Raw genomic sequence first — 26,629 nt, 5'->3', positions numbered from 1 at the left:
AAAACTAAATTTTCCATTTTTGTAACACATTAAGTTTTTAAATCCAAGTTCTGTCCGCAGTCAGGAGGTAAAGCGAGCTTTAGGACTGTGAAACAGCTGTCCGTATCCGTGTCTGAGAGTGTCCGTAAACGAGAGTTAAATTTAACATTATTTCTATATTATTTCAGTTGGGACATAAAAATCTGTCCGTATATGAGGAGTGTCCGTATCTTGGAGGTGTCTGTAAGGAGAGGTTTCACTGTATATTTCTGACAATTGACATATATATTCAGAATGAAATGATACATATGTTGAAAAAAAACATTCAGTAGTTCAAGAGATTAAGCTGTGGAAGTAGACAAACAGACAAGTGGGCAGATGGAAGATATACAGACAAAGGAACTGATAACAATAAAATTTAGAAAGTGTAGTTCTGTGTAACTCATATAACGAAGTATGACACACACCGAGAAAGCTCCGACACGAAGCTGTACTTCTCGGTCAGCCCTCCTTCACTGCTCCACTCGACTGGCGTCTTCTCCGCCTCGTAGTCCAGCCTTACAACCGGCTCATCCACGACGATCTCCTGGCCTGACTCGGTAATCTCCTGCAGGTGCTTCATCGCCCTCGTCACCGGCACTTTGGGGGCACCTTCAAAACAATACCGTCAACAAGTCTCAATTCTCTGTCAACCAAAGTCTCATGTCCGACTAATAAAAGGTTGAAAGTCCAGAAAACTTACCTGCTTCCTTGGTCCTGACCAGTGGTGTTGGAATGCCCTTTTCGCTCCAGCCAATGCGATTCCTTGCTGCTAGTCTGAAGTGGTGTGTGACATTTGGACGCAAATTACGAACCACATAGAACTCGTGATCAATGTTGTTGGCCACGTCTATCCAGTCCACATTGTCTGTAATATAACAAAATATAATATAATATACTGCTTCCACATTGCGACAAAAGAATGTAGGCTGGAAACAAAGAGAAAATGATGAAGAAATAGAAAGAGAACTAAAAAAGCAAAAAATAAGAAACAAGACGAACAAAATGAAGTGAAGAAGAAAAGAGGGAAAGGAAAGAAAAAAAGGGGATAGAGGAAGAAAATAGAAAGAAAAGAGACAAATAATTGAAACACAGAGAAAATGTATGTAATCATATCACTGATAAACTACAGTAAAACCTGTTTGAAAGACCACCCCTATTGAGAGAGACCACTCCTCCTAAAGACCGATTCTTTAAAGAACCGAATTAAACATCCATAAAACCAATGTAAATCACACCCCTTTTAAGAGACCATCTCTCTCTCCGACCACTGACCAGTGATTGAATAGCCACTTTCTTAATTTTACCCCTTTTAAAAGACCATACTGTATTTTTTAAGTTTACAATTTAGTATTTTATTACATTACTGTAGCCTAATTAAATTCCAAGAAATTCGTTACAGTACTAAGTTAAAATGATGTTTGGAAAAGTTGTTAAGTGGTACCACATTCACACTGAATGCCCATCTCTGTCCATAATCCCTAAAGGAATGTTGGGTTTTGCTAGGAAAAAAGTACAATGACCGTTTGCTAAGGGCTTCGAGGTATGACAAAGGGTTATTTGCACCGCTGTTTAACAGTTTCTTGGACGGTAAGACTTCTCATGCCATATGACGGTTTTACTTTTCGTTTTGTACAGAAAAATCAAATCGTTACTTGTTAATTACAGTACAATAATTGATTTTTTATTCCTCCTACCTATTAGAAAAATCCGGTGATCAACCCACCAATGACGAGGTTGAAGTCAAGAGAGAATTTCAACCCAAAAAAATGTCACTAGAGCCTTATGTAATAGTCAGCTAATTCAACAATCGGCATTACTGAAAGACTGTATGAATAGAGAACACATAAGTGAAATTTTTAACGTGTTAAATGATAGTTTTGAAAATTAGGTTGTAAAAAAAAAATTAAGCAGAGTTCAATTTATGATTTTGTGAAGTGGAGTATGTAATGAATCAAAGAAGAAAATTATGAAAATAACGTAAAATAAGAAATAAAGTTATCATTTCAACCTTTTATTGTTAGCAATATTTCCCATGTTTTTTATTTGATTAACATAGAAACGTTTTTAACCAATTATTTGTGTAAAAAACTCCCCCTATTGAGAGACCACCCCTCTGAAAGACCAATTTTTCACAGAACCAGCAGTGGTCGTTCAATACAGTTTTTACTGTATTGAGTTATTTAAATTAAATAAATAACGACTTCACTGTATTAACATTTTAAATCATGGTGCTATTTCACCTGATTGACTAGTTGCAAATAAGAGCGAAACTAATCAATCAGATAAAATAACACCATGATTTAAAATGTTAACACAGTGAAGTTGTTATTTATGTCATTTAAATAATTTAATAGTTCATACTAAGTTGTTGCCTTCAGATAGTGAGCACTGTAAACTGGCCCTTTTTGAAAGGACTCCACTTAATCGATAATATTTTTCTATTTGTGCACTTTGTATATGTACGTCAGTGGGTGTTGTTATATACAAGTCATACCGACCTGCATTTTGAATTTTTTCGTCCCCCCACCCCCTAAAAAGATAAATATTTCCCTTTACCGCATTTGAAACATACTTGAGTCCACAACCAAACATATGCATAATATTGTGCACTGGTGGCAGAAATCTGCACTGTTCTATGTCTCTACTTGTTTTGCAGTAGCAGTGAGCTCAATTCGGTCTCTGTAACTAATGTTCGGGTCCAAATTCATGATGAACTATGATATAAACCATGTAATATATACCAGTCTCTTTGTACTGCAAGCTGTAGCACAGAACAGCAGAGTTGCCATCGTCTTTCGGTTGTTTCCACCTGAGCAGCACTTCAGTGTCTGAGATTTCAGCAGCTTCGGGCGAGTCAGGAGCCGAGGGAACACTTGCCAGAACGAGCCTGAACAAAGACATGTCAAACATTTAACTGCTAGAAATTGTGTATCCCTCTCCTTTATTTCACGAAAAGCTATAAGGCAGTTCCTTACATTTACTCCGTGTGAAATGAAGGAAGAGAATAGTTCTTACATGAGACATGTAAATTAGTGCTCCTACACCAAATTCTGTCCTTGTTTCACGAGAAGCTACTAAGATTATACATGACTTTGCACATTGCACTGTGTAGCTTACTGCATATTATCGCAATTATTTTCGCATGTGAAAATTATAGTGCAAAACAGTTTACTTAAAGAACTGCTTATTGTATTGGTTATCCCAAAAATAAATGGGGTAACGATAATGGGGATTACAATTACAGAATAAGCGTGAGAGACTATAATGAAAAGTATTAACCCTATTAAAATACCGGTTATTTAATTTCTGCTTCATATACGTATTTGAATTAGACCGTATTAATTTTTAGCACTTTTTTTCTGAAGCGCTAACGAAATTCTCATGAAGCAAATGGATCATGGATATCTTGTTCTCGCAGAATTTCGATTTCTTCCAAGTTCAAATCACTTCTGATAACAGATAGTACTTTGAACTTTGTGACAGTAATTCCGAAGAGTTATAGCTTCAAATACAATAATATGAATTTTAGTTTCCTAACATACCACACCTATTATTAATATATTTAAGTTATTGTTAGAATTTCTTCAGATATTCAATTCTTGAGGGAACACTCCACTAAAAATGACTTTTTCCGTAATCATTTAACCAAATTTTGAGACCATGTTTACTATGTAAATAACTAACAAAATCCAAATTTTTAATTCCGAAATGTTTTTGGCTTTCGACATATTTATTTTTTCTATTGTTTTTAGAAATATTTTAAAACTCAAGTTTTTAGTATAAGATCTCAGTTTTTTAGCTTCCTTTATTTTCAGTTACATTCACAAGACATAGAAAAATATTTCTATGCATTCTTTTTATACAATATGTCATTTATTCACTTTCAAATTTTTTTTTAATTTTTAATACCGGTATATCATTCATTCTATAATTCATAAAAAATATTAATAAAATAAACTAGCACCATTTCTCACAAATTAAATGCGCAGAGACATGCAGGTACCTCATAAATACTTATAGTAAAAATTTCATCCAGATTGATTAATGGTTGGTTGGTTGGTTTCTAATGCCAGGTGTTTGACAATAAAGTCATTTGACCTCTTGCACTCCAATATTTTTCAAAGATATTATCATGACCAGCCACTGAAGCACAGATTTTGAGGTGTTCCGAATCCATTTCTTGGTTTGAGTTGCACAATGGACAGTTAGGGACTGATATATTCCAATTCTATGCAGGTGTTTGGCCAAACAATCATGGCCTGTTGCCAATCTAAATGCAGCTACAGACGATTTTCGTGGTAAATCGGGAATTAACTGTGGATTTTGATGCAGAGAGTTCCATTTTTTCCCTTGGGATTGTGTTATCAAATTTTGTTTGTTGAAGTCTAAGTATGCCAGATTGATTAATATCTGGCATAAAAAAACTGGTGTTGAATGAAGAAAAATGTTGTTGTTTTTTAATGCCAGGCATTTGACAATAAAGTCATTTGACCTCTTGCACTCCAATATTTTTCAAAGATATTGTCACGGTTAGCCACTGACGCACAGATTTTGAGATGTTCTGAATCCAAAACTTGCGGAAAAATGGATTTGAAAGTAAAATTAATATTTATGTAACACATACCTATTAAAATTCTCCTCTGCTACATTCATCTAGTAACTTCAGGGAGCCAACTTTAGAACAAAAAGTTGCTAGATTTGTAATCAGAAATTTGTAAAAAAGAATTCTTTGATGAAAAAATAATTTTGATAGGTTTTAAATCCCATGTCCCCTTACAGTTTTAATTTAAAAGCATTTTTAAGCACATTTGTAATCAGAATTGAACTAAATACATTTGGGGTATAAAAATATACATTCTAAAGATGTGAAATAGGCAATACAATTTTTTTTTGTAATTTTTCATGATTTTCAGTGGCGTCTCCTCTTAAATTCCTTGTATGAAATTTTAAAAGTGAAATAATATATTTTTTCCTTAAAATTTGAAAAACAAATTCTTCAGTAAGATTAAACATATTTCATTAAAGTTATTGGTCGAAAATTTGATTTATTTGTTTTAATAGAAAATATATGTATGGTATGTAGGGTTTTAGAATAGTACTGGTAACTATATTGTGGTTTTTGGAATTACATTGTAAATTTCACATTCCGTGTCACATAGTTAATTTCCAATTGATGCTAACTTCTTGCTGCAGGTAAAGAAACTATCTAGCATAATGCAAGATCAAGACTTTGCTATCTATCAATTACAACACTCACATCATTGTTATGTTGCTATTCCTCACCTTGTGTGCGCTTGAGTTTGACCAACTTTGTTGCGGGCGACCACTTTGTAAATCCCCACGTCCACATTGGATGCAGGTTCGAATCGCAGGATGGAACGGCCTGCATCATCCTCCAGGATCTTCACGCGATGGCTCTCACTGATCACGAGGTCATTTCTGAAAAAGCACAAACGAACATCAATGTGAAATACTTCAAAGCTAAAAATGAAGGCAATTATGCAGTAGGCCTAATTGCAACAAGCACTCTCAAAAGTCTGTTAGTATTTTTTTCTGTCATTCAGGCTACATTCCACCTGACTTTATCACTGTTCCAGCTTCTGCATTTAATGACTTTACTCCAATTTATGATTAAGCTTAATATGACCCTGGTCCAATTTCCAGCAGTGATGTAGGTTTCAATATTTGTTTGTTACGTGAGCTGCTCCACCAGAGCTTCCCTATTGACGCTGTTCCTGTACTGGTATTTCCGTGTAAGATGTGTGAGAAAATGTGACTTACTTGAACCATTGGACGGATGGTTTAGGGTCTCCCACTGCATAACATACAAGTTCGCCAGGCTGTTCGTCTATAATAGGAAGAATCTGTGGCTTTTCCCGGAAGAATGGAGGCTGAAAAAAAAAATTGAAATACTGAAGTGATATACAGTACCACTGTATGTAAGCTAAAGGTATGTTTCTGTTGAAGATTCCTTTAAGGGGATAGTTACAGCTTAATATCTTCAAAAAACATTTTTTTTTTCAAAATATTTAAAAAAAATATGCAGTAAATATTTAAGTTCATTTTGGTGCAAAGTTTATTTTAATATCTGCATTAGTTTTAAAGTTATGAATTTAAATGGAAGTCTCTGCACTAAGCTCGTGCAGCTGTTAGTGAAGAATGGCACACTCGTTTTCCAGAAACTACATTTTCCAAATCCGTTTTCCTCTTTATTCTGAAACTACTGAACAGATTACATGATTTTTTTTGTGAATGTTAGCACATACGAGGTCTGTCTAAAAAGTATCCGACCTTAAATTTTCCCGCGCGAAGTAGTGATTCTAAGGCGGCGCCAATGTGCACGGTGGAAGGAGGAACCGTAATGCACATGCTTGAATTTTTTCACCACATTCGCTTGTGCCAGTCACTGGCTGGTGGTCGCCAAGTAAGGTGCTGTTCTAAGTGTTTGTCGGATTTAGTTTTCTCGCAAGATGACTGAACGAATTGAGCAAAGATACTGCATCAAATTTTGTCAAAAGCTTGGTGATTCTCAAAGTCAAACAATTCGTAAGATTCAACAGGTGTTTGGGGAAGATGCGATGGGTGTAACACAAATTAAAGAGTGGTTCAACCGATTCAAAGATGGCCGCACATCAGCGGAGAGTGAGCAGCGTTGTGGCAGGCCCCAAACTGCTCGGAGTGCAACTGTTGTTGAGAGGGTGCGAAATTTGGTGATGGCAGATCGTCGTTTGACCGTGCGGGAGATTGCCGAAGAGGTTGGAGTGAGTAAAGATTCGGCACATGCAATTTTGCGTGATGATTTGAACATGAACCGAGTGGCTGCGAAATTCGTGCCCAAGTTGTTGTCCCCGGAACAAAAAGACCTCCGTCGTGACGTTGCACAGGACCTTCTGGACACCGCCAACACTGATCCTGGGTTTCTGAACACCGTAATAACTGGAGATGAGTCATGGGTGTACGGGTACGACCCAGAAACAAAAAGACAGTCGTCGCAATGGAAGCATCCCGAGTCTCCAAGACCGAAGAAAGTGCGGCAAGTGCGAAGCAAAATCAAGGTGATGCTGACTGTTTTCTTTGATGTCCGTGGAATTGTGCATCACGAATACGCATCGGAAGGACAAACGGTGACAAAGGAGTACTATCACGATGTTCTCCGGCGACTCCGTGATTCAGTTCGGCGCGAAAGACCAGACATGTGGACGGGGAACAACTGGCACTTGCATCACGACAACGCCCCCGCACATTCATCCCAATTGATCCACACTTTCTTGGCCAAACATGGAATTACAACCGTTCGCCAACCTCCCTACTCTCCAGAAATGGCTCCTTGCGACTTCTGGTTGTTTCCAAAATTGAAGACACCACTGAAAGGATCCCGTTTTGAGAGTAGAGAAGAGATAATGCGGAACGCGACGACGGAGCTGAACACCAATCCAAAAGAAGACTTCCAGAGGTGTTTCCGGCAGTGGAAGGATCGGTGGGCTAAGTGTGTGCAAGCACAAGGGGCCTACTTTGAAGGGGATTATGGTCACAACCCCGTCAGGTATTTGAAATATTTTTTCTGGCTAAGGGTCGAATACTTTTTAGACAGGCCTCGTATATAATCTACAAAACTGACCATAATCGTGCCCCTCAGTTAAATATTTTGCCTAGAAAAAAATAATTTATGGGCTAAAATATCTTCAAAATCTGTTACGTAATTTAAAATATAAATTAAAAATATTATCACTTAGTTAGAAATCTGATGGAGGCAAATTTTGTAGAGCTATCCTTAAGCTTCAAAATGAAACAGCAATACATAAAAATGTAAAAATTGGACGAGTTAAAAGGGAAATGCTCGATTCCAACATAAAGAGTAGCTGTCATTTTGAATAATTGAATAACTGGTTTAATTGCATGCTAAAATTTAGAAAATAGTCTTAATGTATTAAAAAATGGTAGGTTTTTCAGTGTACTAATTTTCAGTTTTGTATAAGCCATGTGGACGAAGAAAAAAATTTTGAATATGGTCAATTTTTCAGTGCATTAAGTTGTACCTACCCCCTTAATGTATTAGGTAGGTAGGTAGGTAGGTAGGTAGGTTATAAGTAAGTCTACTATATAATAGTTCTTGTGAATTCTAAATGTTGTTGAGTGAACAAACGTTGAGTTTTGAGGTACTGATTCAGTTTTGTCTGTACCATGTACTTTCCTTTTTTTTTCTCCTCAAGTAAAGCAAATGCAGATAATTAAATATAACGCTAAAAGACTCAAAAGATTGAAAGAATTATATAAATGTGTTTTTTTAACAGTGAAGTAAGCGCTAGCCAACATGTTGCGGCTTGAATAGAATAATGATAAATAAAAGTTGGAGAACACTGATATGTGACTGACATAGTATACCAGTACCTGTCCTTCTCGCTTGTACTCAATCAGTGCCTCTGCTTCCGCGTGGCCATCCAGCCGTGTCCCCAGCTCCCTCCTCAATCTCCTCAGGGAGTAAACTTCACTTGAGCCATATTGATTGATTCTCTCCTTCCTTTCATCATCAATTTCTTCATCCATGACATCTGTGAAACGACGCCTTTCTCTGATGATTGGTGTCTGTCAAAATGGCAATAGAAAAGGCAAGTCGTAAGATATTTTCAGTAAAATGAGCAGGCTACAGCGTATGTATTAGGTTTAGTTTACAACTACAAACAATATTGCTAAGGATTTAACAATCCATATTATCTATGCATTTTTTTCTTTCAAAGTACGGTAATGGTAGGTGAATGTCATTCTAATATACTACACGAACATTGAAAAATACTTTTTTAAGTATAATCCTAGTACTTACGTCTCATTACCTGGAGTATAAATGAAGTAATTGATACTGAAAAAATTTATTTCGAAGTTTTATAGAAATACACGTTTTCAGCATCTCTTACAGCAAAAGTGATTTCTGGTGTACACTGTATGTCTGTGTATAACCTTTCGTCCTAAATTCTTGGGCGAATTTATTTTTCATATTCATTACATACGATATGTCACTGACCCTAAAAATTAATGGTGTCAATTTTATTTTAATAACTTACTAATTTACAATGGCAATTTATTCGAATGTGACTATAATAAATTCCATACTAATTTACTTACAAATGGCTTTCAGAGAACCCGGAGGTTCATTGCCACCATTGGTCCCTATCCTGAGCAAGATTAATCCAGTCTCCACCATCATATCCCAAGTCCCTCAAACAGGCATTTCTGGATTCGCCCATACGTGTTACATGCCCTGCCCATCTCAAACGTCTGGATTTAATGTTCCTAATTATGTCAGGTGAAGAATACAATGCATGCAGTTCTGCATTGTGTAACTTTCTCCATTGTCCTGTAACTTCATTCCTTTTAGTCCCAATATTTTCCTAAGCACCTTATTCTCAAACACCCCTTAACCTCTGTTCCTCTTTCAAAGTGAGAGTCCAGGTTTCACAACCATACAGAACAACTGATTAATACAACTGTTTTTAAATTCTAACTTTCAGCTTTTTTGAAAGCACATTGAATGACAAAAGCTTCTCAACCGAATAATAACAGGCATTTCCCGTATTTATTGTGCGTTTAATTTCGTCCTGAGTGTCATTTATATTTGTTACTGTTGCTCCAAGATATTTGAATTTTTCCACCTCTTCAAAGGATAAATTTAAGATTTTTATATTTTCATTTCGTATTATGTTCTGGTCACGAGACATAAGCATATACTTTGTCTTTTCGGGATTTACTTCCAAACTTATCTCTTTACTTGCTACAAGTAAAATTCCCGTGTTTTCTCTAATAGTTCATAGATTTTCTCCTAACATATTCACGTCAACCGCATAGAGAAGCAGTTGATGTAACCCATTCAATTCCAAACCCTCTCTGTTATCCTGAACTTTCCTAATGGCATATTCTAGAGCAAAGTTAAAAAGTAAAGGTGATTAGTGCATCTCCTTGATTTATATATAATCTAATTGTGATACACAAAACGATTCCCTACTCACCCGCCAGTCATAGTTTTCATGTCGCAACACAGGCCCCCTGTTGTTGGCCACCTTCATGTACTCTCGGAGTCTCACTGGGAAGTCCACATCGCGCAGCTGCAGGAGATACGTGTCTGGGCCATACTGGTAGCTGCAATGTAAAATATAGCATCAGTAGAACACTAAACAAATTGTTTTGCAACTTTCATGATAATGTTTTATTGTATGCAATGTTTACTAAAATTTTTGAAGGTGCAACTCACTTTTGGGGGGTACTTTTCTATGTGGTCCCCTCACTACATTACAGGTACTTAATCACATTAGGAAAATACAAATCCCTGTAAAATCGAAAACGATAATTTCACTCAAAACCAGTTGATACCATCCAATTTCTGACTTACGCCCTTTTTATCGCGCACCACTGATGGAAAATTATATTAAATACAGTGATTTTTTAAATATAGAAGTACTTGATCCTTGTGAAAGTTTTGTACAGGTTTTTCTATACGCACTTGTGTTTGGCAGAATTGCATTATTATTTTTGCAATAGAAATTTATGGTAGAATTTAGTATACCGGTACTGTACCGGTATTTACTGAATATTCAGCTTTCCTTGGTGTAGCCCAGTCATATTCAATCTTTTTTACTAGCATACCCCCAAAATGATTTTTTTTTTTACCTTTGCACCACCAAACTGCTTTGTAATTATAAATACAAAAAACAATGAAAATATGTAAACTGAAATAATTAGCAATAAATATAATAAAATATATCTGCATTTTTACATACGCAGTCAGTGGGTCAGTGGAATGCATACCTCTTGAGACAACCCTGCTTACCCAGGGGTACGCGTATCAAAGACTGAATACCACTGGTGTAGCCTACGTAACAACCAAGATCCGCAATTGTAACGTTGTGTGGAAGTCACGATCATGAATTCGAATTCCGTCTAGAGCATGGATATTTGTCAGTTGTCAATGTGGTGTCCTTGTCTTCAGTGGAAACTTGGCACTGTGCACCATGTTGATAAGAATGATACAGTGATCACTAGGACTGAAAGTTGATGAAATACTTTTTTTTTAGACATCACACACAATGTAGAATGCAATATTAACTCGTTTGTCTTCAACACGAACCAATAATGCTGGGTAACTTTCGGTGCTGGACCCTGGACTCATTTCACCGGCATTGTCACTTTCATATCATTCAGACGCTAAATAACCTAGATGTTTATACAGCGTCGTAAAATAACCCAATAAATTAAAAAAAAAAAAAAAAACACGAACCAATATAGCCTACGGTACTTTAATTCCCCCCCCTCCCCCCGTCTGTTATTATCTATTGGTCATTTTTTAGGAAATGTTCTACTTTTGTTGCATTTTTGCCCTCTTTTGCTTTTCAATGGACTCTTTTTTTACGGTGTAGTTGTAGTCTATATTCGAGAACCTCCTGAAGATTGTTTACACAATTCGATTGCGTCATACAGAAATTTTCCTTATGGTTGCATCAGCCTTGACTCCTGATCACGTGTGTTGCGTGCTTCCCCCAATTCAGTGCAACAGAACAAGTACTGCAGTCAGCATATTCTATATCACAAGTGAAGAGTTAAAAATGCCGATAGTAAAGCAACCGGCGATAATTCAATCCCGAAACTCCTACGAATTGCGATGGCTCCTTATTGCAATGCTGAGTAAGAGGTATGTCTGGAAATATATTTCAGTTCCTCCTATATTTAAATGTGCAATGACATGATTTCGGAGTTATTCAGTAGTAGTAGTAGTAGTACCGGTAATAGTAGTAGTAGTAGTAGTAGTAGTAGTAGTAGTAGTAGTAGTAGTAGTAGTAGTAGTAGTAATAATAATAATAATAATAATAATAATAATAATAATAATAATAATAATAATAATAAAGTCTTGGTCTTTTTTTAATTGTAATGTCATATTTCTAGAATGTTAACGTCATTTCATAGGTTATTTTTTCAGCGATTTTTAGGTCATCAACTTCCGAGCCATAGTGAAGACTTGTTATGTGTTCACTGTGAATCACTTACTGGCTCTCTGATTTGACACTGCCAACTTCGTAGTCCAGAGGTGGTCTGGGAGGCACTTGTGCTTCCCATGTCCTCGGCTCCTTTGGTTCCTTTGAGGCAGGTGGCGGTGATGGCTCAGGTGTGTACACATGTCCAGGTGGATAAACCATCTTGGATGGATGAGAGAAAGCGCCGCTCAGTGGTCTTCGCCTGAACCATCTTCGACAAGATGCGTTGTGGAACCAGTCCCTGAATGCAGATGAAAGATAAAATGAATATGGAGAATTTTGGTGGAATGGAAGTGGGAAACGGGAGTATACTCCGAGAAAAATCCTCTGCGTCTACTTTGTCTACTACACATTCTATCACGACCAAACCGGGGTTCGAACCCTGGCTGCCTAGATGAAAAACCAGAGCACTACCGCTGAACTATAGACGTGGCAAGCTCTATATTTTATGATGACTAAATACGCAAAAATAGAAAATCTATTTCGAAGTTGAAGTTACAAACATTTCTCTTATACCAGAATATATATCTATTGAAGTAATCCAAATTGAAATGTCAATTTATTGATGACACGTCTGAAATTACTGGTCCTGGACACTGAAAAGTATGAAGAGGCAGTGGTACACATATTATAATTTGTCCTAATTCAGTGCAAAGACTCCATAGGTTTGTCAAAAATTCACCTGTACGAATTGTAGTAGTTCTTGTGATGTTCTGTGCTGATCTTGTACTGGTCCACAGGAATCTTGTCTGCCAACTGCAGCCACGGATGCTTCAGTGCTGTGTGGACGTCCATCCTGTAGACATAACATTTAAGAATCATCTGATAGTATATTATTATCTTTCATAATTAAATATCAATTTTCAGATATGTAACACAAATTGTTTTCTATTTCTCAGATTTTAACCAATCAGTTTCAAAACACAATCCCCCTTAAAAGTACCTTCAGCCTTTTCATATTCTGGTATACTGTACATAGCTTTATTCATTTAAGGGGAGAGTGAACTGAAAAATAGGTAACTTATATGTGGCCTAAAAAGGCGATTTTTGAATTTTTACATTAAACAATTCTAAATATTGTTGTGAATCATTTCACCAAGTTCCATTTTCACATTCCACTTCTAACAGGTGTTTCTACCGCCATTTTTAAAGTCGTGCGTTATTTAAATGCAAAATTACTGTGCTTTTCTTAATTTTCTAACTGATTCTTTGCACAATGAGATAGAGAGTCCATTTCAGATAGTACATATATTTGTCCAACTGATAGAGTTTCAGGATGTATGCTTCCCTATACTATATTATCAAAATATTAACATAAAATTAATATGAATAATTAATAATGTTGATCTTTCTTACACTACAGCTTTGAAAATTTGCATGTATGTACTAAGTAATGCCCAGAACTAGTATGCAAAAAATTATCTTTTATAGTTTAGAAATTACCGAAATTGAGTTCAGTCCCCACTTAATGAACTGCTCAATGTACGGCACATTAAATACTATTTAGCGATTATTATGCTCATCCAAATCCTCTCCTCTCTCTTCCCTTCTGACTTGAGAACCTGACTTTCTTACACAGTGAGTTGTGCACTGACCTGCCATCTGCCTGATACACCAGCAGGAGTCTGATGAAGTCCTTGGCTTCGGCAGAGATTTTCCCGAACCATTCGTCCTTCAGTTCGTATTTTCCCTCCTTGATGCGAGTCAGAGTTTCACGATCATTTATCCCTCTGAAGGGAGAATGTCCAGACAGCAGCAAGTATGTGATCACGCCGAGCGACCACATATCTGCACCTGTTCCCACGCCGTCACCATTCACAATTTCAGGCGATACAAACTCTGGCATACCTGAAACACAATCAAACAGCATGTGTAGTGCAGAACTCTTGAATGTATTGTAACTTGTAGGCCTACATGCTTCTACTCAATGTAGAACAGTTGTTTTCCCAAAGGGGGAAACTTCTTCCAGAAACATGGACTTGGTCTGCTTCCTCTTTTTATCCCTCTCTCTTCCCCCTTCCTATTTCTCTACCTACTACTGAAGAACTATATTTTAGATCTCTCAAGAATTAACATTTCAACTCTCTCTACACAAAAACGAAGAATAAGTGTGTAGACTGCAAATTTGTAGTTTTAAAAGTAAGCTATTTAGTTAGGTGTAATAAGAGCATATCAATATGTTTAGGTATACATATTTATTTTCTTGTTTTCATTGAATCGTTCATCGCTGGCAGTTGTTAAATATCCTACTTATGACATTTTGTCTCATTTTCAAGAATTATAGTCTCCGAATAACAAGATATTTTACACCTACCAAATTTCAGAAAGCAAAGTTTGGCTATTTATGTGCCACACAGAATGTAACTAAGTGATATGACTGATATCCAATGTTATACAAGTGTTAATGCTAATGCAATAAAGAATTTCCTCTTCTTAAATAATTGTTGTAATGTTTAAGGGTAAAGATCGGTGAAATTTTCTAACTTCTACAATTTTACATCAATTAGTCTGAAACTTCTACCACATATTTCTTACAATTTGGACATGCAATACACAAATTTTCACTTTGATATTCCAATTAGTTTGCTTATAATTAATTTTCTGTTGTTTGTTTTAATACTGAATTATAATTGTCCCAATTTTCAAAGTTTACATAATATTTCTTTAAATTTATGTTTAATTTATTCCTGATAGATGTATGTAAAATATGACACATGCTTTTCATATTCTTTCAATTACTTTTTGAGAAAAAAAAAATATTTACTCTTTTAGTTGTTAATTTTTCAGTTTTTAACTCATGATGATTTGAATACTTTCAATAACAGAAGAAAACACATGTGTCAGTTTACTTCACATGCTTTTGTGGACGTATGTGCAAAATTTCACTGAGATTGGAGAAAAACTGCATTCATTAGAGCATTTTGAATGTTAAAAAATGTTGAAAATTGGAAAGTCGAGAGAACGAGTGTCAAAGTACAGCATGTATACGATATATAGTATTGTTCTGGTCCCTTTAAATTCGTCCTGAGAGGCTTTAAATTGTCATAGGGCCAAAATAAGTTAAAAACAAAATTTGTTCGTTATTTTCACCGATCCATAGACTTAAATTAACATAATTTTTCGAGACAAATTTATTTCTCACATCAAGTTTATGATTACCATAGTCAAGAGCAGCAAGTTTGCCATAAGCTATCCTTCTTGCAAGTCCAAAGTCGCATATCTTGAGGTCATCACCACCAGGATGTGAGATGAGCAGATCTCCTATCTGTAAGAGAACAGCAACATTCGAATTCTAGAAAGATGCCGAATATATTTTGAAGTATTTATAAACCAAGTATTCCCTGACTGGTCAGTCAAAGGACTACTTTTTGGTGGCAGGGGTAGTATATCTAAATTTACGTAGGGTACTGGTACATTAAAAGGTTTTGATATTCAACATCAATCTGTGGAAAAAATTATCATAGAATCATCAAAGATTCCTTGAGCATTTTGAATAATCATCTCTACTTTAAATCTAAATATTTTAATATAATATACATTTTGTTTATTACTTAATTTAATAATACAGGTACCTTACGAGCAAAAATTATTTTGGATGGGAAACCTATTGAGTAAGTAAATAATTTTAACTATCTAGGCTGTAATATCTCCTATTTTAAGAAGGAAGATCTTTTTAATAAACTTAGTAAATTTAATTTTATATGTGGCACAATAAAGAGATCCCTGAAATACACTAGAAGAGAAACCAAACTAAAATTCTATAAAGTTATGGCTGTACCTATATTGCTTTATGGTAGTGAATTTTGAACTTTAACCAAGAAAGAAGAAAAAACTATAGAAGCAGCTGAAATGAGGTTTTTACATAGTGTAGCCGGTTGCACACTTTTGGATAAAAGAAAAAGTGAAGCTATCAGGAATGAATTAAATATTTTTAAACTGATGGATAAAATAGAGCAATATAGGAACAATTGGAAGGAGCATGTTCAGAGTATGAAACCAGGCCGAATACCAAAAATAATTTTAGATTATAATCCAGAGGGTAGAAGAAGTGTTGGTAGGCCAAAGAAGAGATGGATACAACTTTTTAATTGAAATCTATGAGTCCGGAATGAGCCTAAATGGCTTAAGCCGTGAAATGTTGATGATGATGATGATGATGATAATAATATAGGTATTTAGTTTATTAAATTTGATTAATGTTTAATGGACACGATTCCAAATGTTCAGTTTTTATAGAAGTTTGCTATCATTTTTCGAAGTTCATATATAATTTACTATATTTCAAAAGTGCTTCGTGTGGAGTGTGGCATTGTATGGGGTAGAAACATGAACATTACGACGAAGTGAAGAGAAACGACTGGAAGCATTTGAAATGAGAATATGGAGTGTGTGAAAGGGACAGACAGAATAAGAAATGAAGCTGTGCTGGAAAGAATGATGCTGAAATTGATCAGAAAGGGAAAAAGGAATTGGCTGTGTTACTGGCTCAGAAGAATATATCAGATGATAGACAACATTAAGATGGAGACATTAAGATGGAGACTAGTCTCGTATGTGGAGACTAAGAGGAATGCGGAAAATAGGAAAGATTGGAGAATACTGGGTTTGCAATGGAAGACCTGCCCTTGGGCAGAAAATTATGATTCAAAACTCAGAAATGTATGTTTTTTTAGAATTGGGATCCATGTGCTCTGCCAATGTTATTGGCCTCATGCTGTTCATAAAAATATATATTCTCATAACGCACAGATAAAATCATAGATTTCAACAAAACTTGGATGTTAAAGATAAGGTTTTGTGAAATTGTTTGGTATGAAAATATTCTCATTGTTTCTTATGGGTAAGCGGATTACGATGCAAATGCATCTAAAACATGTAGAAAATGTAAATATACACTCACTGTGAGGCCAAGATGCGCGATGTTTTGGATGTGCATGTGCTCCAGTCCCCACAGGATCTGGCGGATGTATCCAGCAATGTCAGACTCTGTGATATAAGACTGCTTCGTCAGGTTGTCCAACAGCTCTCCTCCTGCAGCGCTGTTAGGAATCAGTTAAGGAATTATGTGGTTCGAATTAGATTCTGTGTGGCTGTAAGTGTTTACCTTGCATCACAATGAAGATGTCTTGCAGCTCAAAAATATTCTTTGTTTGTTTGTTTTCTTTTATACAGAGCATTCCAGCAATAAGTACCAGTTTATTCTTCGTCCTCTGGGCGGCACTGTGCCTGAGCAACTGCCAATACCTGGGCCCTTAAACTCACGGCGCTTCACTGCATCAAAACTTACATACATACTTACTAACCTACTAACCATAATGTGTTGTATTTAACATTAATTATTATAATATGTTATAAATTAATTACAGAATTTTGTACTCACCCCCATGACATAGCTGCTGAAAGTGTTGACCATTTTGCGCTATACAGACCGTGGGACTGATGCCAGAATCTATGACGAGTCCTCAGCCTCACTTCACTTTACTCCGGTTTGGTCTGATTACCTGATTGGGTTTTTTCCGAGGTTTTCCCCAACCATAAGGCGAATGCCAGGTAATCTGTTGGCGAATTCTCGGCCTCACCTCATTTCACTACATCCCGCCAAAAAATTGTAAAAAATTGAAATTGTAAAAAAATTGTAAAAATTGTAGCCTAACTGTAATCATCCAGCCATCTCTTCTTAGGTCTTCATTTCCTTCTTCTCTTGTGGACTTTCCCTTGTAGTATTCTCTTGGAAATTCTGTTTTTGTCCATTCTCTGTATGTGTCCCAGCCATCTGAACCTCTGGGATATTATAAATTTGACAGTATCTTGTCCCCCAATCAGTTGATTGATTTCTTCTTTATAACGTATCCGCCATTCGTTGTTTTCATATACTGGTCCGTATATTCTTCTTAGAATTTTTCTCTCGAAACACCGTAGGAGATCTTCTTCTACTTTAGTTAGTGTCCATGTCTCAGATCCATATGTTATTACTGGTCGAACTAAAGTGTGATATATGTTTAGTTTGGTTGTTCTTCTGTTTTTTAGTGTTCCCCATAAATAAAAACAGAGTGTATGCAAATAATCCTCGCACATTTGAACAACTGAAAGATAACATCCATGACGCAATTAGACAAATCAGTGCAGTGGAGCTTATGAATATGAAAGCTCTGTATGTTGTTTTACGACGCTTTTTCAACTGCAATAGTTATATATAGCATCTGAATGAGATGAAGGTGATAATGCCAGCGAAATGAGTCCAAGGTCCAACGCCGAAAGTTACCCAGCATTTGCTCTTAATTGGTTGAAGAAAAACCTCAAGCAGGCAATTTGTCCCAATCAGGATTTGAACACGTTTCACGGTCAGGCATGCTAACCGTTACTCCACAGCTGTGTACTATTATTTCTTAGCACATATGCACATAATATTGGATGACTTACGAACAAACAAGCAAAGGCTTTAGAATCTTAATCATTATGGGGAACAAACTAAGCCAAAGAGGTTTTATGATCTTAATAATATCACAGTCTAGTATATACAATCGCGAAGCTCAATACATAGTAAATGTGCAAACATTAGATAGTTGCTCACCACTAGGATCGCTAATATCGCCTCATTACAGGCAATGCAAAAGAGTACCGTCACAGTCTATTGTTTCTAGTACCCTCAAAACTCAAGCTTCGTGACTGTGATAATATTGTGCCATGTGTGCAACGAACTAAACAAACGGAACTGTTTCTTACTTTCTCACTACGTGGGGTATTGAGAAAATATTATGATGTTTCAAAGAGTCAATTTCGACGTTTTCGAGAAATACTGTGCAGATTTTTAATTAATTCTCTAATACCGAAAATCTGACTTTCGATACTTTGTATACTGAATTAATACGCAAAATATTAATAATTTTTGCTATAAAAACGATACTCATGGAAAAGAAAACAGAATAAAATGATAGTTTACATAAAATGTAGTTATGAAGCGCTGGACATGTTCAATACCACCAAATAGTGCAATACCCAACAATTTTTTATGTACAATATGTCTTTCCCAGCACCGAGTATGGGTACGGTACCCATTCTGGAATCCCTGACGAAATAAAAAATTGTAGAATTTCAAATGTTTATTGTAACAACACTATTATGAGCCACAGCCCAATGCTAATGTTATTAGTAGTTAGATCATGAATCAATGTCGCTCCTCTCTTCACTACGGGCATGAAATTTGCCATGCTGCAAGGCCTCTCTCAGTAATATCTGAGCATCAAGAGCAGCTACAGACCGTGCGACCATTAGTTTGATTTGTAATCGCAGTTCTGCAATATTAAAGTAATAATAAACACATACAATACAGTTCGAGTGAACCACAGTGAAAAATTGGTTGTAACCTGAGTTAACTTCGGTATGTGTGAGAAACACTGGCGAGCAAGTGAGTTAATAGCTTTATTGCCAAGAACTCAGCATTAGTTAATAAGAAACATTTCAGAATACGAAGAAAATATACACTGCATGCCTTTGATTAATCACATAATCAGGCACTTCTCTTATTATAGACCCATACTCTATTTGTAACCGGAAACAAAAATGTAACCAACACAACTGTAGTTTCTTTTCTGGAACTAGGTGACATATTCTACATGCCATTGTATCCCTGAGACAGTGCACGATTTCTTCTGAAGTAGGCACTGTGTGACATGCTTCCGATTTGTGTCATATGGCCAAAGATTGCCACCACAATTTTTGTCGCTTTCTCATCGTTGTTTGTGAAGGAAGCTACAGAGTGATGTCTTTCTCACAAGAACCACCACTTCGTATTGACGTAGCTTCCACATTACCAGTGTGATTTTAGTAATCTCTAAGCGTACTTACAACAAGACAAAGTGCAGACAAAAAAGTAAACCTAAAGATACAAAAAAAGAAAGGCTTAAGTTACTAGACTCCCTATTTATGTTCTAAACAGCTGAAAACAAGGATACAGCTCGGTGATAAGGGTGAGAGTGCAGTCAGTCTCATATGCATCTTGCAGCCGAATTATCTTGGGATGGTTCAGCACATTCAGGTATTCCAGTTCATTCTTCATGAATGGACGGAGATCAGATTTACCATGCATAATCTTTGCTGCGTAGTTCCGGCCTGAAATGGAATAGTACCAGTACGATAATCAATATAGTATGAAATAATATTTAACAAACACTGTTTGGTTAAGTGTTTACCGAATGTCTGATCTACAGGCTACAGAAAATAATCTGAAGTCAGTTCTTATGAAAAGTAACTTACAGTTTGACGATTACAACGATAATTATTGGGAAAGCAAAATAACTACACAGTAACTAAAATTTTCTTATTATATGTTCAGAAAATGTTGTATTAGACTTCTTCATTGCTAGTAGAAAAAAAGTTAAAACCGGAACATAAAATTTAAACGTTTCAAGGATGAGTTCTACCTTCGTTTTCAGATGGAACAATCTGGACGAGATGAAAAAAGGTATTCTATCCTTTGGGGTAATTTCAAATAGCTTAATCCACAAATTTTTCTTTTTATGTCAAAGGTAGATTCAAGACAGATTTAGCCATTTGTACTGGTCCCAATGAGTAGGACACCTTTTCTTCTCGCTTTTATTTTTTCACCTGATTCCAGAAGTAGGATACTTTCTTCCTCTCATTTAGATTTCGTCACCTGAAGACGAAGGTAGATTAAATAACCGAAAAGCTCTAAACTTTATATTTTATATTTTTGTTTTTTGACATAGGACTACATTTATGAATTCGGGTCAGTACAGAGGTTTTACTTTTGACTATACAATAAAAGCAAATAAAGGTACGATATAGTGAAAACAGCTTTAATTTTTTAAGTAACAGATTTAAAACAATGATACTTCAATATTATTATAGAGCAAAGAGTCCCATAGCAGTAATACGCAACGAAATCGCGTCCATCTCTAGATGCCGAGATAAATTGGGTGGAATACTGACATGTGGTTGAAAAATGACGTCATCTTCGGGTGTCGTCCGGGGTGAGGGAGGTTGACGTAATATATTCGTACTTGGTGTCATAGTGAAGTGCTCAAAGACATCTACATAAAAAGCGAATTTATTTTATTCAACGAGAAATTAATTTTATATTATATTTTTAATGAAGAAATACACATCTTAAAGATACTACTTATGAACGTAACAAGAAATGATCAAAATCTCAACAGAAGGCAAGAATAGGTCAAAAGGTATCGAACAAATCCAAATTACCAGCACCGAGCAAGACAAACAGTTTCAACAGGCAAGAAAGAAGCTGCGGCTTGCACTGCCGAATAATCTTTGGATTCAACTATCAAACTTGTGCCTGAGCCACCTGGAATTGCAATTCACTTTTGTTCAAAACTATTTTGTTATTTATCATCCAACACATGATGTACTCCTACGCAAATTCAGACTTGAGCCTATATAATACCAGTATATATTTTTATTCCAACACTTCATTTCCATCAAAACTACGAAGTCAAAAAGCACTGAGTTACCTGTTAGTCTCTCCACAGCGTGATATGTGACGCCCTGGGTACCTCTGCCCAGCTCGTCACCGATGTCATAGTAATCCTCGAACGGCTTGCTCTTGGGCTTGATATCCCTGCCCTTGCTGTACGTCAGGTAGCCGTACTCCTGTTCACTCTCTTCTATGTGCACCATCACGCTGCATGATGCTGTCCCTGCAACGTTCCGGGCACTGATGCTGTATAGACCCTCATCTTTCGATATCGCATCGTTGATCACCAACACACAAGTGTCAGGCTCTATGAATTGGATCTGTAATATCAGTAGTAGTAATATTAATAATGGTTATATAGTAGTTATATTACTAAAATAAGGTTACCAGATTTTTTCACAATTTCCAAGGACAGATATCGATATATGAAAAAACTACTTTTAACATTTCAGTTGGTTTGCCATTCACTCATATTGTTTTTATACACTTTAAAGAATTAAAATACTCAGTCATAACCAAATCACACAACACTTCCACATACGTAGAACACATCACAAACGCCAACCACACCTACAGCAACATAGACACAGACATGGAAATTCTACATATCCAATCGAAAAACCAGAACTAAACACACTAGAACAATATGAAATATACAGATACACAAAAGCGCGCCCACAACAAATTCTCGACATACAACTGAATTTCAGAACGCACACACTATTTGACTCCATAGTACACAACACAAACGCACCCCCACCGGGGGTGAAGATACTGGAAGACGCGAGGACCTCGCAGTTCTGAAGATGGCTCCCAAGCCGAAACTAGGCAACTAGGTATTTATAAACTTAGTTCAAATTAACACGTGAAAGTAATCACTATATATTGTATTCCTAAAATACTCATTCTATGTACACACTACATATATTCATTCTACTTAACTATTACTTAAATTACTGGTATTTTCAGAAGAATGAATTATTTTAAGCAGCTCTTCTCCGGATTTACAATTTTGCAGCAAATTTCTGACAGGTCTTGTTGAAGTTTGTTAAGGTAGCAAGCATGGCTAGAACAGTTTCTAAACTCATTCTGGATTTTTGGGATGTCCACATCATGTTCAATGAAGAAAATACTCTCCACTGAAGCATTATTTCCAGGAAACACAGAGATAGTTCAATCAACTCCTAAAGTTGTGCACAGAGAATCATTTCCTCAGAGGAAAATTTTAAAATGTCACTCTATTTTGGGCAAAGATCAGTATTTTCTTCATTCCACTTTGCTATTTTCTTTGAAGTCACATATTTATTCAAGCAAGAAATTTCATCACATAAATTATTTCATCCAAGACTTTCTTTTCAAATTTTTCTCTTTCTGGAGGAGATCTCAGAAATATATATTCCACAGATATATCTTGTGAATGAGTACTTCAGGTAATGAGACATTCAACAGCATTTTCACAAAATTATAATAATCAACACTGAAGATCCTGGGATATCTGGGGATAAATTATTAAAATCAGGGACATTTCGGGGACGAATTTTATTCAGGGACAAAACACAAAATTCGGAGACTGTCCCCGGGAAATGGGGACATCTGGTAACCTTATACTAATAGTAATAGTGGTGATAATTAGGTTGTCTCGTAACTTTTTTATCACTGTTTTTCAGTTAATTCATATAGATCTAATTGCTGTTGTTTATACATAAAACTGGAGTAATTAAGACCGTCTTCAAACCATCCCAAGTTCAAAAACATACGAGGCTAAATGTCTAAAAAATACTAGCTCGACCAGTTCCGACTTATGGCAGCGAGGCATGGACAATCAGAAAAGCTGATGAGAAAAGGCTAACAGCAGCTGAAATAAGATTTATGAGATGCACAGCGGGATGCTCATTGCTCGAATATTGTAAAAATGAAGACATACTGAAGGAACTGAAAATAAATCTTACAGTTCATTTTGTTTAACAACATAGACTTCAGTGGAAGAAACATGTCGAAAGTGGATCGGTCTAGAAGACCTAGATAAATTCTTGCCTTTGTACCAAGAGGAAGGAGAAATTTGGAAAGACCACGTAAACGCAGCATAAGAATGTAGCGGATCCACTTAGGATATAACACGTGAAGGACATGACAATGATGAAATGTTTTGGTGTCTGAAATGTAAATCAATTTACTGCACACCAGAAGGAGATATAAAACTGAAGTAACAAGCTTGAAAAGGGGATAATAAATCAGTTTTCTTTTATGCATCCTAAATTTTAGTCTTTAGAATACATGTTGTTGCTGCGTCTTCTGAGTAATCTAACCTTGATCCTGCTGGAGGACGCGAGGGGCTGCCAGTCCTTGTACCACTTGATTTCAGGATATGGGACCCCCATCACTTTGGCATCAATGCGTCCAGATCTTCGTGTCAGAATGATGGTTTCTTCTGGACGCTTGGTGAACTCTGGATATTCGGCGATCTCCAATTTGACTCTCTGACGAGCCTCTCCATGCTCGTTGGTTGCTACTGCCTCATAGGCTCCCACATCTCGATCCAACATCCTGAAATGATTATAAAAGTATTGAAATGTAAAAATGCATTTTTGTTCAATTATTTCACTTCCTCTTTTTACATCAAGACTATGGACCGGATTTTTAAGAGTATATAATAATATTCTAGCCATTTGTATACACGAGAGCAGCAAGGCAAATGTGAAAATGTCAAACTGAGCGAAAATATCCGGAAAGCAAGCAGTGACTTTATCTGAAGAAGAAATAGGAGTGATGCGAAATGGTATTCAGCAAGCACAGCAGAACTTGACCTCAGTGCAATCGAAGGTAAATAGTGGGCATCAGATGGGAGCAATTCCGAAGCGGGTGAAGAAATTAAGATCCAAATCGAGGCTGACGAGAAGTAGAGTAATGCAAGTAGGAGATAGTACAGGAAGCAGTGATGAAAGAAGAGGGGAAAATAAGGTGAAAAAGCAATATGACTTAAGGAAATGGTGTGGAAAATCTTAGATATTTAGCAGTCAAACTGTAAAAGAGTGGCATGTAACAACAATTTTACATACTGATCAGGAAGAGGAAAAGAAATTGGTTGGGTCACTGGCTGAGAAGAAACTGCTTATTGAAGGGTGCACTGGATGGAATGGTGAACGGGAGAAGATATCAGATGATAGACGGCATTAAGATATATGGATCATATAAGGAAACAAAGAGGAAGGCAGAAAATAGGAAAGATTGAAGAAAGCTGGGTTTGTAGTGAAAGACTTGCCCTTGGGCAGAACACTAAATGAATGAATGAATGAATGACTATCTAAAGCAGGCATCTGCGAAGTACGAAAATATCAAACATTTATTTCCATTTCGGAATATGTAGTTGTTTGCTTTCGCTTTGCTTTATTTCCAGCTCGATATTTTTTTCCTTTTCTCAAAATTTTGCCGTCCTCACGAATTTATCGCTCTGGGCCTATGTGTAAATATGGGCCAGAACCTTCGCTGTATTATTTTATGAACAAAGGGTTAGTATATTTCTAAAAATATTGGATTGTTATTTACTGTCAATTAAAATTTGAGAATAAAAATGTCCTTCACTTAGTTGTTTTAGTATACCTATGCTCTGTTTTTTTTCCCTAAGGTTTAAAAATCCCATTTTGCAATTTTTAGCTCAACAATTCACATATGTGGCTACAAGGGGACATGAAACGGAAAATTACGTTTAACCCTTAATTTGGAAGAAGTCTGTCTCCCATGCTCTTTTTCTTAAACCGCATCGGACTGTAAAGAAAACAACTAATGCAATGTCCATACTATAGTTGTTGTACATTATTTTATAATTGCTTCAATTTATATTTTCCTACCAATTTATTTTCTGTAATTTTATTAAAATTATAGCATAAATTAAAATGTTGTATCCTCTCAAATTGACGGTACTCTGTCAATTTAAGGGTTAAATGTCTTCTTCTAATAGAGACATTTTGCCTGATTCTTTTTAATAATTTGCTGCTTCAATACTTTTCACTTTCTTTTTGGCCGACCTATCCTTTTTTTCCAATTAGAGTCTTATCCCATGCTCTTTTTACATTCTTCCATTTTCCATACGACTTATATGTTCATTCCACTCTAATTTTCTTTTAAATCCAATGTGACATACAGTACTTTCTATTTTCAAATCCTGTCTTATTTTTTCACTTCAAACACGATCTCATAAGTTTTATTTGCTAGTAGGCCTTAATGGCTCATTAAGTGAATATAAGCAAGATTACAAGTGTGTGCTCTAAGCCTTTAATGAAAAACTCCTCACCCACTTGCACATCGTAGCTCTGTCAAGTCGAGCAACCTAGCAGAAGGTTGGGTAACCAATCCCAGGAGGGAACCAGGTCAGTGAACAAAAGTAAAGGAGGACCTGCTACCTTGTAGACTCAATGTCTTGAGAATGGAAAATTCTAAGAGAAGCCAACACTCTGAAATAAAAGTTTGGGGGGGAGGAGCAGATGAGGCTCCATAACTGTGATAAAAAAAAACTCATTTAAAGAAAGGTTACCTCGAAACTATACCACCAAAGGCCCGCACAGCAAGCAAGCACCGTAGGTCAATTATTATGCTCTCAAAACCAATATGTTTATATTTCAAATACAGAAGACATGGAATAAATAGGTTAAACATATAAATTCGAGCTGTAATCCCGACACCATCAAATTATTGGATAATACTGTAAATCCATTCATGCTATAAGCACAGAAAAAATTTACCTATTAATAAAGAGGGTAGCTTGACCATTTCTTGTGTAGCTGGTGTCGTATTGGCCGCCAGATTCAATCAACTTATCATTGAAGTAGTACGTCATCTTGGGCTTCGGATAGCCGTACACAAACCAAAACAGGCTGCAGTTGTGGTTCTTCACACCATACTGTGTGTCATGCTCCTGCCTCAGGAACCTGTAGCAACATTATTTAATTATTGATTTTTATCTACTTCACCACCTACCCACTCAACAATATTAGTATGATATAGATATAGGCGTAATATGTTAAATTAATTCTAATATGCAGAAGAAGAAGAAGTCGCATTTTGTAGAATGTTTGAAGTCTCAAGTTTTATTTTACTGTACGAGTATACAAGTAAAGTATAAAGATAGGACAGGGGCGGTTATTCAGGT

General features: G+C 36.1%; 1 protein-coding gene across 6 annotated transcripts in view; it reads right to left on the bottom strand.

The window, feature by feature from the left end:
- Positions 1-26,629, bottom strand: part of Obsc (Obscurin) — a 439,567-nt gene that overhangs the window by 13,308 nt on the left and 399,630 nt on the right. For all 6 annotated transcript variants that reach the window (XM_069813004.1, XM_069813001.1, XM_069812999.1 and 3 more), the window contains 16 exons: positions 26,223-26,408; positions 23,793-24,030; positions 21,524-21,806; positions 19,988-20,144; positions 16,936-17,074; positions 15,195-15,300; positions 13,631-13,883; positions 12,718-12,831; positions 12,049-12,276; positions 10,020-10,149; positions 8,410-8,604; positions 5,803-5,912; positions 5,305-5,460; positions 2,763-2,908; positions 722-886; positions 447-630 (listed from right to left, as the gene is read on the bottom strand). In XM_069813004.1, coding sequence (XP_069669105.1) covers positions 447-630; positions 722-886; positions 2,763-2,908; positions 5,305-5,460; positions 5,803-5,912; positions 8,410-8,604; positions 10,020-10,149; positions 12,049-12,276; positions 12,718-12,831; positions 13,631-13,883; positions 15,195-15,300; positions 16,936-17,074; positions 19,988-20,144; positions 21,524-21,806; positions 23,793-24,030; positions 26,223-26,408 — 2,790 coding nt within the window. The remainder of the gene's footprint in view (positions 1-446; positions 631-721; positions 887-2,762; positions 2,909-5,304; positions 5,461-5,802; positions 5,913-8,409; positions 8,605-10,019; positions 10,150-12,048; positions 12,277-12,717; positions 12,832-13,630; positions 13,884-15,194; positions 15,301-16,935; positions 17,075-19,987; positions 20,145-21,523; positions 21,807-23,792; positions 24,031-26,222; positions 26,409-26,629) is intronic.

Source organism: Periplaneta americana, chromosome 16 (genome assembly GCF_040183065.1).
Source record: "Periplaneta americana isolate PAMFEO1 chromosome 16, P.americana_PAMFEO1_priV1, whole genome shotgun sequence".
NCBI classification, from domain to species: Eukaryota; Metazoa; Arthropoda; class Insecta; order Blattodea; family Blattidae; genus Periplaneta; species Periplaneta americana.
This window is presented reverse-complemented; position numbering and strand designations above follow the sequence as displayed.